General features: G+C 35.2%; 1 protein-coding gene across 1 annotated transcript in view; it reads left to right on the plus strand.

Moving 5' to 3' along the window:
- The first annotated feature begins 2,096 nt into the window (after positions 1–2,096).
- The window catches only part of LOC149545810 (DUF538 family protein (Protein of unknown function, DUF538)), a 124,527-nt gene continuing 110,059 nt past the window's right edge, over positions 2,097–16,564 (plus strand). Inside the window, exon 1 of the mRNA XM_089790852.1 lies at positions 2,097–2,724. Coding sequence (XP_089646978.1) covers positions 2,221–2,724 — 504 coding nt within the window. The 5' untranslated portion in view covers positions 2,097–2,220. The remainder of the gene's footprint in view (positions 2,725–16,564) is intronic.

Consider the following 16,564-nt stretch of genomic DNA (forward strand, 5'->3'; position numbering starts at 1 on the left):
ACCCACAAACAATGGAAATAATAATAAAATTATTGTAAGAATTTGTACCCTAGAAACAATCTATTTGAAAATTATTTAAACATTTTATATAATCCTCTATATAAAAATAAGAGCCATATTACAACATGAGTTCCACCTAATGGAAAAAATAACTAAAATTAAGAGGAAATTAGCTTTGAAAGAGAATAAAGTAACTCACTTATTTACTCACTTCACAAGGTTTTGTTGAGTTAATGAATACACTTAATTTTAATTTATTGAGTTTTGAAACTTTGGCACAAGTCATTGGTAAATCTAGAAAATTGCTATTAATAATAGCATTACTAGTAGAATGATAGAGCATACATATATCATAGTAGAATAAAAACCCTATATTTTATAATGTTATTTTTACACGATTTCTAGGACTCCTATTAAGAATTGATCTTATAAATATTATTGCCATGTTTGTAATTGAACTAAAAGATAACAATAAAAAAATCCTTGAATCAAAACAACATCATTACCCACCATTTATACAAGAATACACATTTACAACACCATGCACAACAATGTTAACTTATACCTCGGTACTACTTTCCTTAATGAATATATTCTAGAAAAGCAATTGATACATATAACAAATATACATTTCCTATTGAATAAAGAATTTTGGAAACAACATAAAATTATAAGTTATTCACAATGCTTTAAAAAACTCAAAATAGACTAACTACAATAATTGTTTCATTTAACATACAAAATAATATTACAACTAGTAGAAAAATACAAAATAATATTACAACTAATAGATTACAAGGGGTTAGTGAGTAACCAAGAGTTCTTACATAGTTAATTTTATTTATCATTTATTATTGGACTTTTTTTTTTTTTTGTTGACACTAATTTACTATGGAGCTTAGTTGAACGAACAACATGTTCTTCTAATAACTTTTCCATTTACAAAACAAAGAGGCCACAAACTTATCTTCCATAGAGATACCCATATTACCAGGAAGAAAGGTTAAGAAAGCTTTGGATCTTCGAAGAAAAATAAAGAAACCTTCATGGAGAAGGCAACACAAAAAGGGTCTAAACAAAAGACTAAATTGTATTTCTTACCAAGGAAAATACTCTAATATGCCTTGCATGATGGTCCAACATTAGGTACAATGTCAAATGTGGCTACATAAACTATTACTATAAGAGCATGCATGGACAAGTGGCTCACTCTTAATAGTTATAAATCCTTTCTTCTTGTTAATAAAAGAGAATTATGAAGAGTTTTGAAGGAGAATAATGCCAGGAGTAGAAGACTCTAAAAAGATTTAGAAGAAATCTTTAAAAAACATTAGAACTCTAATATATATATATATATATATATATATATATATATATATATATATTCACACTTTCATTAGTTCATATGATATTCTATTAATTTCACAATAGAAAACTTAAAAAAAGTCTTTATTTATTTTGTTTAAAAATTCAGTTTGTCAAAACTAACAAATGATAAAAAAGTTAAAACAAAAAAAAAACATTAAATCTCGCCTATATAAATAGGTTAAAAAATAAAATAAAAAAATCTATTGTTAAAAAAATAATATAATGAACCAAAAACTATGAGCACACCTCGTAAACCCATGAGTCAATGGTTAGCTGCTAGTATTAAAAGTTCATCAAAATGGAGCACCTCACCATACATATTTATTATTATTACTTAAATTATAAAAATAGAAAGAAAACTCTCGCAAAGATCCGAGGACCACTCCATAAATTTTTTTATATATTAAAATAGGAAAAATAATGAACCATGTCCTTTGGCAAAAAAAAACTGTTGTACAGTGGTGACGACCAGGCGCGGGATATTAGTTAATTAAAAAAATTAGAATACAATTTTTTATTTTTAATATTTTATATAATTACAAGAAATAGTACGTTTTAAGTGTACCGAACCGCTATTTAAGACGATTGACAAGAAAAAGAGCTTAAAAAGCAAAATAAAGCTTATCACTATCAAATTTATCCTTAAACAAAAGTATACGTTACCGTTTATACACTTTCCCTATATAGCCGAATACTATAAATCACATATTCTCAATCTTTTGACACCTGGGGAATCAATTTATAACCTGAATTTACAGTTGGTTTACTTCAAAGTTCTGAAATCTGCTCGATTCTCTGTATGATCTACTGCGTTTTTGATAACACAACAAGCATTCTTGTAAACAGCGATTAATGGGTTTCATTCGGCTTGTCCCATTGAAAATGTCAATCGAAGTATTTCTAGTTATAATTCTCTGTGTGCTAATTTCCCATCAATGCAATGCAGAAGCCAAGATGGGAGAGCACGGCATGAATTTAACACACACAGCATATGGGGTGTTAGTCAGCAAGGGCTTTCCATCTGGGCTTCTACCAAATAGCGTGTCTAAATATTTTTTGAACAAATCTAGCGGAGATTTCTCTGTGCACTTCAATGGGCGTTGTGATATAATCTTACCTCCTGATAACTACCCTGCTTCTTTTTCGAAGACAATAAGAGGAAAACTCACAGAGGGATATATACAGGAGCTCAGTGGGATCCGTGTGAAGGCTTATTTTAAGTGGTGGTCTATCACGGGGATCAGGTCTAAGGGCGAGAAGCTGGTTTTTGAGGTGGGGATGGTCACTGCTGAATACCCATCTGCGAATTTTGTCGAAAGCCCTGATTGCGGAGGCTCTAGTCATTCCTCTGCCTGAGTAAGTTTTCGGACTTTCCGTTCTCCTTTTTCTTTATTACAGCCCATTTTGGATAATTTGGGGAAAAATCAGCAATTCACATGAAAGTATTACATGGTGATGAGAAAATTACTGATAGATCTTGAAAAATAGTCCATCAGAAATCAATAGCCCATGATTTTTCTTCTGTTTTTCACCCGCTGCATCACATCACACGAGGGTTTGCAATAGCTGGTTAGGGATATGAAGTTTCTTTATCCTCCTTTTGAGGTGTTGGATATGATAGAAGTAATCCATGAGCACTGGCACATGTAAATTTCTTTATCCTCTTTCGAGCTGCTGGAGGGCACATGAAGTGAAGATTGCCGATAGTTGGTTGGGGATATGAATATTCAAACATAGTTTGATAAATTGCCCATTGAATAGCAGTTGCATATAAGATAATCATTTTTGAGCTGCTTTATTGTACCTCATATGACTGGAGAAAGCATAGAGTATGAGGGATAGTCTATTGAAGATCAGGAACTCATTCAATTCAATTTAATTTACTATGTTCAGAGCTAGTGGATTAAATGAGGAGATGATTTGGGTTAGTCGGTTTCGATTCAAGGAAAGATACTATTTAAATAGAGTTTGATAGATACTCCTAAAATAAGTCATCCATAAAAATATTCACTATCCTGTTTTGAGTTGCAAAGTTGTACAGCTCATGAGGTTTCGGGATGGTTGGTTAGAAAAACTGTATTGTATTGAGCATGGAAAATATCCTCTGAACCTGTCAGTTTTTTCTCTATCCTCTTTATAACCGCTGGGTTATAGATGACGTGAAGATTTGATATAGCTACTTAGTGCAAAAGAGTTTTAAATTTAGTTTCAGAAATGGGCAATTGCTGCCCATGATTTGGGCCCATCTGGTTGCTCGAATAGGAATAGGAAATTAGGAATAGGTTTTCTGTTTTCCGTTTGGTGCGTCAATTGGAATAGGGAATAGGAATACATATTCCCATTTTGCCCCTAAAATGAGCTTATGTCCATTCCAAAAAATAGCTGTTATTGGAATAGCCATTCCTATTCCCAATATGCATTCCTATTCTCAATTCCTATGCCTGCAACCAAATGGACTCGTGTCCTGCTTATGAACACCACTTAGATTTTTGAATCCAGATAGCTGATTAAGGAAACAAATTTTGGAATGGTTTGAAAAATATTTTGGTCAAGATACATTTGTTAGTGTTTTAAGTTGTCTCTTGCACACAAAGCAGGACAAAGCACGAGGATAACCTCTCTTCAAATAATTAGGGGAAGCTCCCTAAGATCCAAACACTACTCCAAAGCTCTAAATCTATCATTACTCTAAGATGTAAAGTTATTGATAAGTTTAGAGTTATGCACAATGTACAATATTATTAATTGGATATTGCATGGAAGGAAATAACTGAAAGAAAATCTGATGAATTTTTCTGATCTCGGAGGCTGAGCATAAAACCTGAAGGGTTTTAATTTTAACAAATGATTAATTTTCTCAAAGATGCAACACTCTTTAACTGCTTTAAATTATTTACAATCATTTGTATCATTTTAAAGCTTAAGCAAATCTGATATATTTTTTCATTTATGTGTCTTCTTCCTTTTATATCTCATGTTTGAGGGAGTCATCTCTTCTTCCTTTTATATCTCATGTTTGAGGGAGTCACACCATTTCATTTCATGCACGTTGAGGATTCTTAATTATGTTATATTTTAGCTTTTATTCTTTTATTTTTATGATTTAAAATTTATATATATTCTTTAATATTTTAATTTTATTATTATTTATTATTATGTCGTATTTTAAAATGGGGGCATTACAGTCCACCCTGTCCTCGATCAACGATCAAGTAGGGAGTGTTAAAGATGATTCCCAATATGAAATGAGAACTTCTTACTTCACATTTTATAAACATCTAACTCTTTGGTAAAAAGTATGTTTTCTCCAATAAAAGATCTTTATTTTGCAGCAGAATCTCTTCCTAGATAGGTGATAGGAATCAAATAAACGAAGTACTTTTGTTTTAATGTATGTGCACTAGTATGAGTTTAATGAGATGATTATTCAAGGCTCCTTCCATCGAATGCCACTACAAGAATATGAACATATTGTATCATGGCCATTTCTTGAGGCTTAATTTACATCCTTGCCTTATTTATAGGGCGTGTGTTGGGTGGCTAAGTTGGATTGACCATAGTTCAAAATATCATTACATACAACTTATTGTTGAGGATGAAAAATAAGATATTGACAAATACCGGAGATAAGTTGGGACCTTCTTGAGAAAATATTGAGAAATAAAAAAATTGTCTAAATTTAATTGGAAATGCATTTATTTTTGCAAAATCCAATAAGAAGATGCATCTAATGAGTCAATAAATGAGTAAACAAACCAAACAAGCTGATCTAGGTATATATAAATGCAAATAGGATACATAATTGCATCCTTATGTGGAGTGCTGATGGCTTGTAGCCATAGTTTGATAGTTTGAACTCTAAAGAAAACTAAAAATAACAAATTGTCTTTGTAAAACTATAAGCAAATAAAAATCTCCAGTGCAATATCAACATAGGATACATCTTCCTCTTCCCCTTTCCAACAACTCTAGTAAAAACAAATAGAGTGGAAGAGAGTCTAGCTTTAGAAGTCTGCTGCAACTATGGCTGTGGCTATGACTAGACCTCCATCTTGGATGTAGATGGTGCTGACACTGGCAATGCCTCCTCATCATTTGTGTCCTCACTCTCAGTGCCTCATGATCCTCATCAGTGACATCCAATCCTGCTGTGAAACAACCCTCCTCCATAGCCTGTTTATCCAAATCATAGACATCATTATCTGTGAACAATGGAGGCTGCTCCTGTGATGTCTAATCATAGTAGGGATTTAAGTGGACCAATTGGTGCTAACTCTACCTTTCTTATGCACACAACTTAAGGTTATAATGCACATAAACAAGGTCATTGAGGTGTTTCATGCTAACTTATTCCTCCTCTTCATGTGAATGGCCTCCAATAAGCTCTAATTATGCTTGTAATTGGATGAGCTGCATGGCTGACATAAGATGCAAAGGGCAAGGTTTTGCAAATTTGGGACATTTCCACTCCATTTTTTGCCACCAATAATTTGCAAGATAAATATTAAAGAAAGAGAAAGCAAGGTGAAAAAATATTTTAGTAACTTAGTTTTTATCTACTTATCATGCTTGCTGAAGACACCAAAAATTTAAAAAATTGTACCTTGGGTTTGATTATTTCTTCCTCTTCTTACCAAGTATTAAGAGAATAACTTTCTTGTTGCATTTTGATACACTTCCAGCTTGACCACAATGAGGTCTCTCACCTCAACCTCAGGTACCATCCTTTGCATGCAATCAATGAAGCCCTCCATGACCATCTACTTATCATGCATGCTGAAGACACCAAAAATTTAAAAAATTGTACCTTGGGTTTGATTATTTCTTCCTCTTCTTACCAAGTATTAAGAGAATAACTTTCTTGTTGCATTTTGATACACTTCCATCTTGACCACAATGAGGTCTCTCACCTCAACCTCAGGTACTATCCTTTGCATGCAATGAATGAAGCCCTCCATGACCTCTCTATTGGGATCCCCTTAGGATGGAGAGAAGCGAAAACAAGGGTTGAGGAAGTACCCTGCCACATGAATGGGTTGGTGGAGCTGATTGTTCTGGCTCCTACCAATAATTGCTCATGTGGGGTCAAATTTTAGTCTATCACCCTTGTAGGAATTTTTTACAGCCTCATTGATCCTATTCGTGGCCTCATAAAGATACCCCATTGGGGTTTGATCCCCATCTACCAAGCGGAGAACTTTAATTAAGCGTTCTGTTACCTACACTTGAAAAATGGAAAAAGATTATCATTAATCATAGACTAGAGTTACAAATTACTAATGAAAGATTTGATCATTGGTTTGTTTTTTTAAATATTCAACTTTTGAAATTTCCTAGTTATCTTCACAATTTTTGTAGCAACATCAAAAAAGTCGTTGTCAAAGACAATGTATGTAATACTTTGTCCATCGAGCTTTTTTGAATAACTGGTGTCTAGCCATGGTTGACTCACAATCATTTGCTTCAAAAAAGTCAAAGAACTAATAACACTTTGCATCATTAAGAAAATTGTTGCAAACCTTGTGACTGCAGGTCTAACCAGCTCCTTTCCATGAGTGTATTTTCTCATCAAGTGGAGAATCCAAGAGTGATTGTAGATATGTTTTGTTACCTTTCTTGCATCCATTACAATTAGTCTCACCCAATCCAATTTTTGTATGTCCTCCAAAAGAAATTCAAGGACATGTGCTGCACAAGGAGACCAAAAAGGCGTGCTATACTGATCTTGGAGGCTCCTACCCGCTGCCACATATACCACTGCATTGTCAGTTTTTTTTGCACCATATTAGCAACCCCCATCTCCATCAATGGTTGCTCAAACATTAGAGCCAAAGCTTCAATTGTCTTAATCTTGTTTGAGGCATCCAAGGACTTCAAAAAGACTACTTGATACTTGTAAGAAACCAAAAATTTGATGATAGTACAATTGCTTCCATCAGTCCATCCATTTGAAAGTATAGTGCAACCAAATTGTTTCCATTGTAATTTTTGGTCTTCTACCACATCTTTGGCCCCAGAAACAACATCTTTGAGCAACCTACAAGCTCGAAATAAAATTAAGATTTAGTACACAATTTTGTTTAATTTTTTTTTTTTACATTAAACTAAAGTAAGTAAATTGTAAAACTCTAAAACATTTAAAAATTAAAACAAGTGAACTAACCTCCCACTCAAGTTTGTAGGAGTAGGCGCCTTGTAGCCCTTCCCTTCCACAATAATTCTTGTCATTTCTGCAACATTAAAAGAGATGTTTAAAAAGAATAAAATTTGGCACATTGAATGTCGACTTGCCGATGCACATAGGTCTTCCACCCAATACCCTCCAGTAATGGCTGTGCTCTAGGAGTGTTTCTATGCACAAAAAAGCTATCTGTAGAAGATGTGTGTGGCATTGTTCTTCTAGAACTAGCAGAAGTGGAAGCTGAGGGGATGGTAGATTTGCGGATCTGTGGGCCATGATGAGAGCCCACTATGCCCTCAAGTGCTTCTTCTTCATCAAGGTTTGCTAAGTTTCCTAGTGACAATCCATGTTATTTCATTATGGGAAAGATCATTGTTTAGCAAAATCTAGATTCTAAACTAATAATGGTGATTGTACAATAACTAAAAATTCTTAAAAAGGGGATAATGTAAGATACCTTGCAATTCAGAAATGGCTGCTCTTATGGCCAATTTTGCTCTTTCCCTTTGGAACTCTTTCTCTTCTTGGGCAGCATGCAAGACATTCATCTTGTTAAAGTTTGATCAGATTTATATGCTATAGGATTTTTTAAAATTTTAAGTATTGCTCTGCAGATGTATATGTTGATTCAATGCAGATCAAACAATACTCTGTTTGATATTCTATGTTGATCACAATATCACAATAATAACATTTAGATATATACGAATATCAATTTTATATGAATTGATATCTATCTGCTATAATCTTAATATCGATATCATGTCATGTCCCCATATTTATAAGATTTAATGATAAATTAATTATTAATAATAATGATATAATTTGTCATTAATATGTCCTTGTCTGCAAGAGAAAGGACATCTATCACATTATTTGTAGATTATTATTCATCGACCTCCATTCTAATATTAAATGAGTTGATATTCGAAATCAAACAAGTCGACATTTCATTGATTAGAATGATTCTTCAATATTACGCAATTATATTAAATGTATTAATATCATGCCCTTGTATATACGTATATTAATACATCTATGTTACCCTATTCTTATATCATATTTTAGAGAGCTTATAATTTATGCTTTAATAAGCATTTATCCTTATTTATTCCCTTTCTATGTTCTAGGGAATCTTTTTGAATATTCCCTTACCCCTTCTTATTTCGGTCTTACTCCTCTTAATAGTTTCGGTCCCCTTTTTGGTTTGTTTAGTTAGTTATGACCGCTCCTTTCTAGAGACATGACTTTTCATGTCATCTCGGTCTTATATATGAAAGGAGTATAATGTTCGATAAGGGGGGAAATACAAAAATATAGCACCGAAATACATTAAGTATCACCGAAGCATACACTTAGATACCATCAAGCGTTATAAAGAAGACCACCATAGTATGAGAGTTAACAAAGGCACCGAAACCATAGAAGGATAAAACATTTATCATAGCAAACTATATAATGGGAAGCATAGAAGCATAAGTAATAACATGCACCGAAGGATAAAGGAATAAGACATTTGGCATCAAAGACATAGAACACCGAAAGTATTATTTTGCCATCTCCTTGTTAAGTATGTTGCAAGGTAGTGAATCTATCATTTGCAAGACATGTTATATTAAGGAGAATTTACACCGAAATCGAGGGAAGACATTATAGCACTGAAGGATATCAATTTGCTTATCAAGGATAAGAACACCGAACATAGAAGTGGAATATAAAGATAAGATAAGGTAATATAAGAGTAATAGAAGACATATATAAGAAGAACATATTGATTATAAGGCTGCTCGTAAGTTGATATTAAGGACATTATCAAGACAATATATATGTGAAGAAAGGGTTTATTACATATCAACCTAAGATATAAAATGACAATATTAATTCCTTATGAATCAATATTGATTTGTGATAGTATGATGTTGCTGAGATATGAATATGAGTCGATATCGAACCGAGACAATGCAATGTTGTTGAGATATATTATAAGTTGCTGTTGTATCTTTGCTTTGCGTTAATTGATTTTTGTATATATTGCTAGATACCGATATTGGTCTTCATATTTATAAGATTGTCAGATTGATATGGTTGTTGATAATCATAATTAACATTGATAATAGCATGAGTATAATTTTTATATTAAACCTGACCGTGTACATATATATTTAATTATATATATTATTAAATATATAGGTGCATGCTTATTAATATACTAATTATTGATCATGCATTATGATAACCATAATCATAGCAATAATAAGATCAATATACAGAAAATGATAGAGATCAAATGCTCAAGGCCAATAGGCCACTTATGCAATTAATTTCATCTGTTAGAGTAATTGGCCACTTATGCATTTGATTTCATCAGTTAGAGTAATTCGATCGAAGCTACAATTCTCTAAGACATGTCTAACACATGTCTCTCTTTATTTCATCTGTAGTGAATTGACAACCCCTGGGATACCTAGTCACAACCCACATTATTTCATTATGAAATGATCATTGTTTTAGCAAATTCTAGATTCTAAACTAATGATGGTGATTATAAAATAATAAATGATTCATAAAAAGAAGATAATGTGAAATACCTTGCGATTCAAAAATGGCTGTCCTCATGGCCAATTTTGCCCTTTCCCTTTGCAACTTTTTCTCTTCTTGGGTAGTGAGCTAGGCATTCATCTCTCTTTATTTCATCCGTGGTGAATTGACAAACCCTTGTGTCATGCCTTATGATCCCTCCAAGGTGGTATTTCAAATGAGATATGCCTCCACTAATGACTTTTTCACATTTTATGCATATCACAATATTATAGTTGTGTCCTTCAAAAGCATATACCTATGCCTTTTCTCTAGCCCCTTTAGGGAATGTTCCTACATATTTCGATGGACATGTGTCTACTGGGGTATTGGTAGACCTTGCAGCCGACCCAGTTTTAGAGGCATCCCAATTTCCATTTTGATGAAGAATCAACCCACACATGTCACACACAAAGTGTGGGCATAAATTTAGAATTTTAATAAAGAATTATAGAAACAAACTAGGTTAGTTTAAAACTTTAGATAAGTTTAAACATAGCTGAAACTTGAAAGGAAAAAACAAAAAAAGTGTTAGATTATGAAATATTAAGAAAAATATGAAAATTTTGAAAAAGCTATAAAAAAATTTGCTAAAAAAATGGTGTTAGTGTAATGTCCCCATTGGTTGCCAGCATTAGAATTTCAAGAATTAGCCTAATATTGGATCCTCATAGGCTAATGAGGATGGTTAGAGGGTCTTCTGAGGATTGATTCATCTCCAACATTTAGCGGTTTATGGATTTGGCCTTCTTTCGATGTCATTTGGACTCCATTTGCCATACTTACTATGTATAGTAAGTCAGGGGTAATAGAGATGGACCCTTTCTATTTTTAGAAAGTGTATTTGGTCACATGGGAAATTATGAGGAGAGATTCCTATCTTAGAGAGCATGGCAATCAGAGAAGTATTTCAATAGGTATTAAAGTTTAAGTGACTTAAGTGATTTATTTAAATATTACAATGTTATAAAGTTATAAAGTCACTTAAGTGACTAAAAGACGAAATTGACTTTTAATCTCACATTGCCTAGTTGTTTGTGTCTTCCCTCATATCGAGGTTATGAAAGCGTGGAGCTAGATTGGGATTGACAACATGAATATATGTTATTTTCTCAAATCCTAAAGGTTGCTTAAATGTGACTGGATATTTCCTAAGGACGAAACCCCTTGAGGAAAATAGTGAGGCTGGATGCAAACCTAGTACTCACATTGTACTTCAGAACTGAGGTTGAATAGATATAGTGATTTACAAGAAGTGAATCTTCAATGGTAGAAGGAAGAACAAGAGATTAAAGTCGGTATGTTTAATACAGGTATGCATAGACTCCATTGTTACATTGATAAACGATATTGTGCAGCTAAGCATTCAACAGTTGCGAGAGGTGTAGTCTGTATACAGTAATAGTGGTTATACACTAATGGAAGTAGCTGACAGTCTGTGATGTGGAGAATAATGTTTGAGGACAGTGGGACATCTATCTACAGTGACGTCAGTCGCAACCATCACTCAACAACCTTTAGTAAGTGCATTAGAGTTGGAGGTAGCAGAGGTATTTGGGTGGCCATAGAGTTAATGTGGGTGGAGGTTATCATAGTAGCATAGTGGAAGCAACCTGAGCACGTGGGCGGAAGACAATCTCGGTAGCATTACGATCATTTCTTAGCATCAAACCTACAGCAACATGTTGTGATGTTTTCACACATCGCCCCAAATCTTGGGGAACCCCGTTTTTTTTATCACCTCGGCAAATTTTTGGATTGCCCAAAATTTTTGAGTTTTGAAAATGTCACGCTTGGCACCTTTAGGACAGATATGGGGAGGCTTAGCTTATTTTTCACCCAGTTTTCTTAGTTTGATTTTCCAGAGCTATCAATTTTATCCTTAGGCCGAATAATTTTCTAAGTTAATTTTAACTTGGCAGGATAAAGTTGTGAATTTTGTACTTAGATGTTTTCTTTTGAAAATTTGGTCTTAACTTTGTAAATTTGGGATAATTTTCAAAAGAGAAATTTTTATTAGACTTAAGTTTTTGAAAAAATCTCAAATTTTTTCTTTGGTGAAAATTTTCTAATTTTGTTGAAATGAGGAAAATTGCAAAAAATCGATTTTTGGTTCTAAATGCAATTTTAATTTTTTAATTTTTAGCTTGGCAAAATCGATTTGGTAGAAAATTGCAAAAAAATTGGCTTTAATTGGATTAATTGCCTTGAAAACTTTTAAGTTTTTAATGAATTTAGTAATTTAATATTGAAAAAATGGCTTTTGGTTAGCCAAAATCCAAATTTAATGACGTATTAATTACTAAACCCTCATTAAATGGAAATATTTAACACCCTTAGGGCCATTTAATTTCGTTTTGCAATTGGAGCTAATTGGTAAATTTAAAAGTGCAATTTTCTTTTGGCAAAATTAATTTTTTTGAGCTAAGTATTTAATTGTGGGCCTTAACTTGAATTTAATTTTTGTTTTTTGTTTTCTCCTAGACCATGTAGGCCAGCTTTATGGAGAAAGAAAATTGGCTATAAAGGGAGTCTCCTCCCCATCTCATTTTCACAAATCATTTCTTCCTCTCCATGTGGGCGAATTTTGTGGAGGAGTAGATTTTTTCCAGACTTGGGGCGAATTTAGTGGAAGGCAGTTTTTTTGCATGCTTGGGCGATTTTTGCTTGCATTTCTCCATTTTCAGGCCTTGGCGATTTTTCTTGTGGGCGGATTCTTGCATATTTTGGTGGTTTTTTCCTCCATTTGTGCGCTGCGATTTGTGCCCTAGGTAGCATTTTGGGCAGATTTCAGACTTCACGCATGGGTGAATTTGAGACAAAGGCAAAATTTTCCATTTTTGACATTTTATTGAGGCAGATCTGATTCTGATTTTTGAGCAATTCATGGTGAAGGTATGATTTTTTCCAAGTTAGGACTGCATTTTATACCAGATTTTGGCAATTTTGTTGGAAGAAGAGATACATATGAAAGTTTGATTTTTGCATAGAAGGCAAGTGTTGGATAGTTTTAGGAGTGTAAATTTCTATTTGCAAAGGGATTTGAACTACTTGAAAGTCATATCCTAGGTTCCGAAAAGTCGCTGTAAGTTTATCGGTTAAGGTGAATTTTCATCATCTAGAGTTGCAAGGAGTGCTTAAGCTGACATCCATCTTTCGTTCTAGTCTAACGATTGCTCTGCTTGGTTCTTCTTGCCTTTTGGTCTACCACTCTACCATCCCAAGCGGGCGAACACTAAGAAAGACAAAGAAGATATGATGCCCAATACTTCCTTCTTCTCGAAAATGAAGAGAATAACCGACACCAATATCTGTACAGCGGACATGATACGGATGAGGGACAGACTGAAGGAATGACAATCCCCCTTGGCAAAAAGGATTTACAAGAGTGGAATTGTACACGCAACGGCTTTTCCTCTCACATTGCCTTGTCCAGAATTGATTATGGAATGTGCATCCAAATTTGATCTAAACAGTAATTCCATCATTTTTGATGAAGGGAAGAGAGTGTTGGCCAGCATTGGCGAACAAGCAATTGAAGAAACATTTAACATTCCCCAGTACAAGGGCATGACGATTGTAATGATGGATCAAGCAACTAAGTCATTTCAAGATAACCAAGAGGCTTATTACACGCATCTAAAACAGAATTGGATACGTGAGGGAAGAAAAGGAGTTAACAGATCATCGAGGCTTACAATGGCATATTTCAAACTAGAATATGGTGATCTCGTTGTTCTGCTCAGTTAGATCATGGGCCTAGCTCAAGGGACAAGATTTGAAAACTGGATGTACTTGTTCATTGATGAGATGGAGAAAGGGAAAAAAAGGTTTGATTGGGCCAAGATCATAAGCGAGAACTTAGAATTGCAACTCAGAACCGTGCAAAACCAAAGGCAATTGTACATGAGCTCCTATCTGTTCTACCTAATTGCTAGATTGTACAAAAGTCCGGGACTTAAGGCCTTAGGAGAAGTTGGTAGCGGACCGGGGCAATATTTGGTACATGAATGCTATCCGCAGCTCCATTTGCACAATAACAAAGATTACAAGATATTTTGCGATGCCTTCGCCATGAAGACAGTAAGGGTGTTACAAGGGACCTCTGCTAAGAGACTTTCATCGGAAGCAGAGACAAGAATTAAGAAGTTTGGGAGTTGGTTCATCCAATTTCCGGGTGTTACAAGGGACCCCTGCTAAGAGACTTTCATCGGAAGCATAGACAAGAAAAAACAAGTTTGGGAGTTGGTTCATCCAATTTCCACAGTTTACATACATTAGAGTGGCAGGAAATACAGTTTGTCCCAAGAGGCTTCCAAGGTACCCACCCGACAAGGTAGTTTTGTTAGAATTGGCTGGACAACTTGAGCACTATGATAGAATATTGAGAAACGAAGAAAAAACATGCATTTCATTCTCAATCATAATTAGCAATGATAGTTGCCCAAATCGGGCCTCCTTTGAAGTCGCAGAAAAGGAATTGGAATGGTATCATCTAGGATGGTACAGAGCAAGGCAAGGGTTTGAACCTAATGGTCTTATCAAGGCATCTCATGGAAACAAATTTGGGCATGTTCCCACCATAGAAGACTTTTGGCCAACACCAAAGATGACTTTCATGTGAGAAAGCTAGCTTTCTCAAGGCTGTCAGTGAACATGATGAGGGCTACTAGATGGAGAGGCCTTGATATTCCGGATCAACTGGAGGATGATGGAAATGTGTTGAGAGAAGACTATGATACAGTAGAAGGAACAAAATTGAATCCAGTGGATTGGGATGACCATCAGGATCCTTCCTTGGAAGCACTTACAAGGGTAGTGGATTTACATACCGAGTCATGGTATAATGAAGGACTAAGGAAGCTACAAAGACAAAGGATTCCCCTTACCTATGAGATGATGAAACAGAAAGAGAGACAAGCAGAATCAGTTGGGCAAGGGAATGAAAGAAATAGCCGGCAACAGGAAATGATTAGAAATGGCAAGAAGAAGATTTTGGAGGTAGAGAAGGGCAAAGAACATCCATAGCCTCCAGCCAAGAGACAGCATGCAGCGCCATCAAGAGAGTATAATTGAGGCTAGAGGCCAAGAGGTCAATTCGAATGATAAAGGGGCCGTGGTGGAAGTGAGCTCTGATTCAGAATCAAGTGGCTATAGTGAAAGCACCGAATACTCCCCTCTCTCGAAGAACCAGCAAGGAAATGATATGGAAGAAACTAGTAGAGAAGAAGATGGACCAATCGACATCGAGGCAATAAGTCAGGAACCCAAGGCCGTTGGTGATGCTTTGTTAGTCGAACCAAATCCAGATTTGGGGAGATGCACTGCACCACTATGGTTAAGACAAATGCTTATGCCAAGAGGCCAGGTGGTAACAACCTATACAACTGAGGACATCCAAGGGTTAATGGAAAAGGGTGATAGCGAGAACCAAAAACAAATGGCAAGAACGATGGCAAGAACGATGGCAAGGAGCGACAATGATGATCATCGGAAGGTTCAGATTGCTATTCCAACAATCAACAAGGCAGTGAATGAGATTGTGGCCCAAGAATACGAGATAGTAGAACATAACTTGGGAAGGAATACAGATGATATGGAGTGTGAGGAGGTCCAGGAAGGTATAGCATCAATCAGAGAAAGGTTAAGGAAGGCAAATGAAAGGATAGTAAAGTTGGAGGCTGAGAACAAATATTGGAGAGATAGCTAGCCCATTCAACAGCTGCACCAGGCAGCCCTTCCTCAAGATAGCGAGAGCAATTCAGGAGAGATATCAGCTCAGCTACATGAAGTCAGGGATTGGATCCATGATGCAATCCAAAATGGGCGAAATTTCTTGCCTTCCTTCATCTTGACATTCCAGTCATTAGTGGCCGTTAGAGACAAGTTTAGGTTATTCGAAGAGGAGTGGAAAGATTTCCTTCCCATTAGAGATTTGGCTATTCTTAGGCTACAGGCGTTCATTGGCTACCACAGGCACATTTGCAAAGGGCCAAGTTGGTTGATGAGAGAGGATTGAGTATAGTTGAATCTTGGTTTGTTGCATTGACTACCGGGTTTAGAACACTTGAAGAGATACATAATGAGATTGCACGACACAGTCCAAGCGTTGACACTTCTATTTCAACCATGATGAGTGACGTTGGAGTGGCACTTGATTTTCAGGATATCAGAGAAGAGGATGTCAATGAAACAGATTTCAGATCGAGATTGGATGAGTTGGGAAAGGTTGCTATCAAGAAGAAGCATTTGGGCACCCTTTCCTCTCTTAGTGCTTTTATGGGATTTGCAAAGGAATATGAGAAGGATCATGAAAGGATACTACAAGCAGCGAACAGCGTGGCGAAGTCAGCGGAACTCAAGGCGAAGCACACAACTTGTCCTTCTATGGGAGAAGTTAACGAAAGGCTAGCTAAGTTCATTGCCTTAGCTAAGAAA

This window comes from Cupressus sempervirens, chromosome 7, assembly GCF_028749045.1.
Source record: "Cupressus sempervirens isolate cs-2001-9-10 chromosome 7, ASM2874904v1, whole genome shotgun sequence".
Lineage (NCBI taxonomy): Eukaryota > Viridiplantae > Streptophyta > Pinopsida > Cupressales > Cupressaceae > Cupressus > Cupressus sempervirens.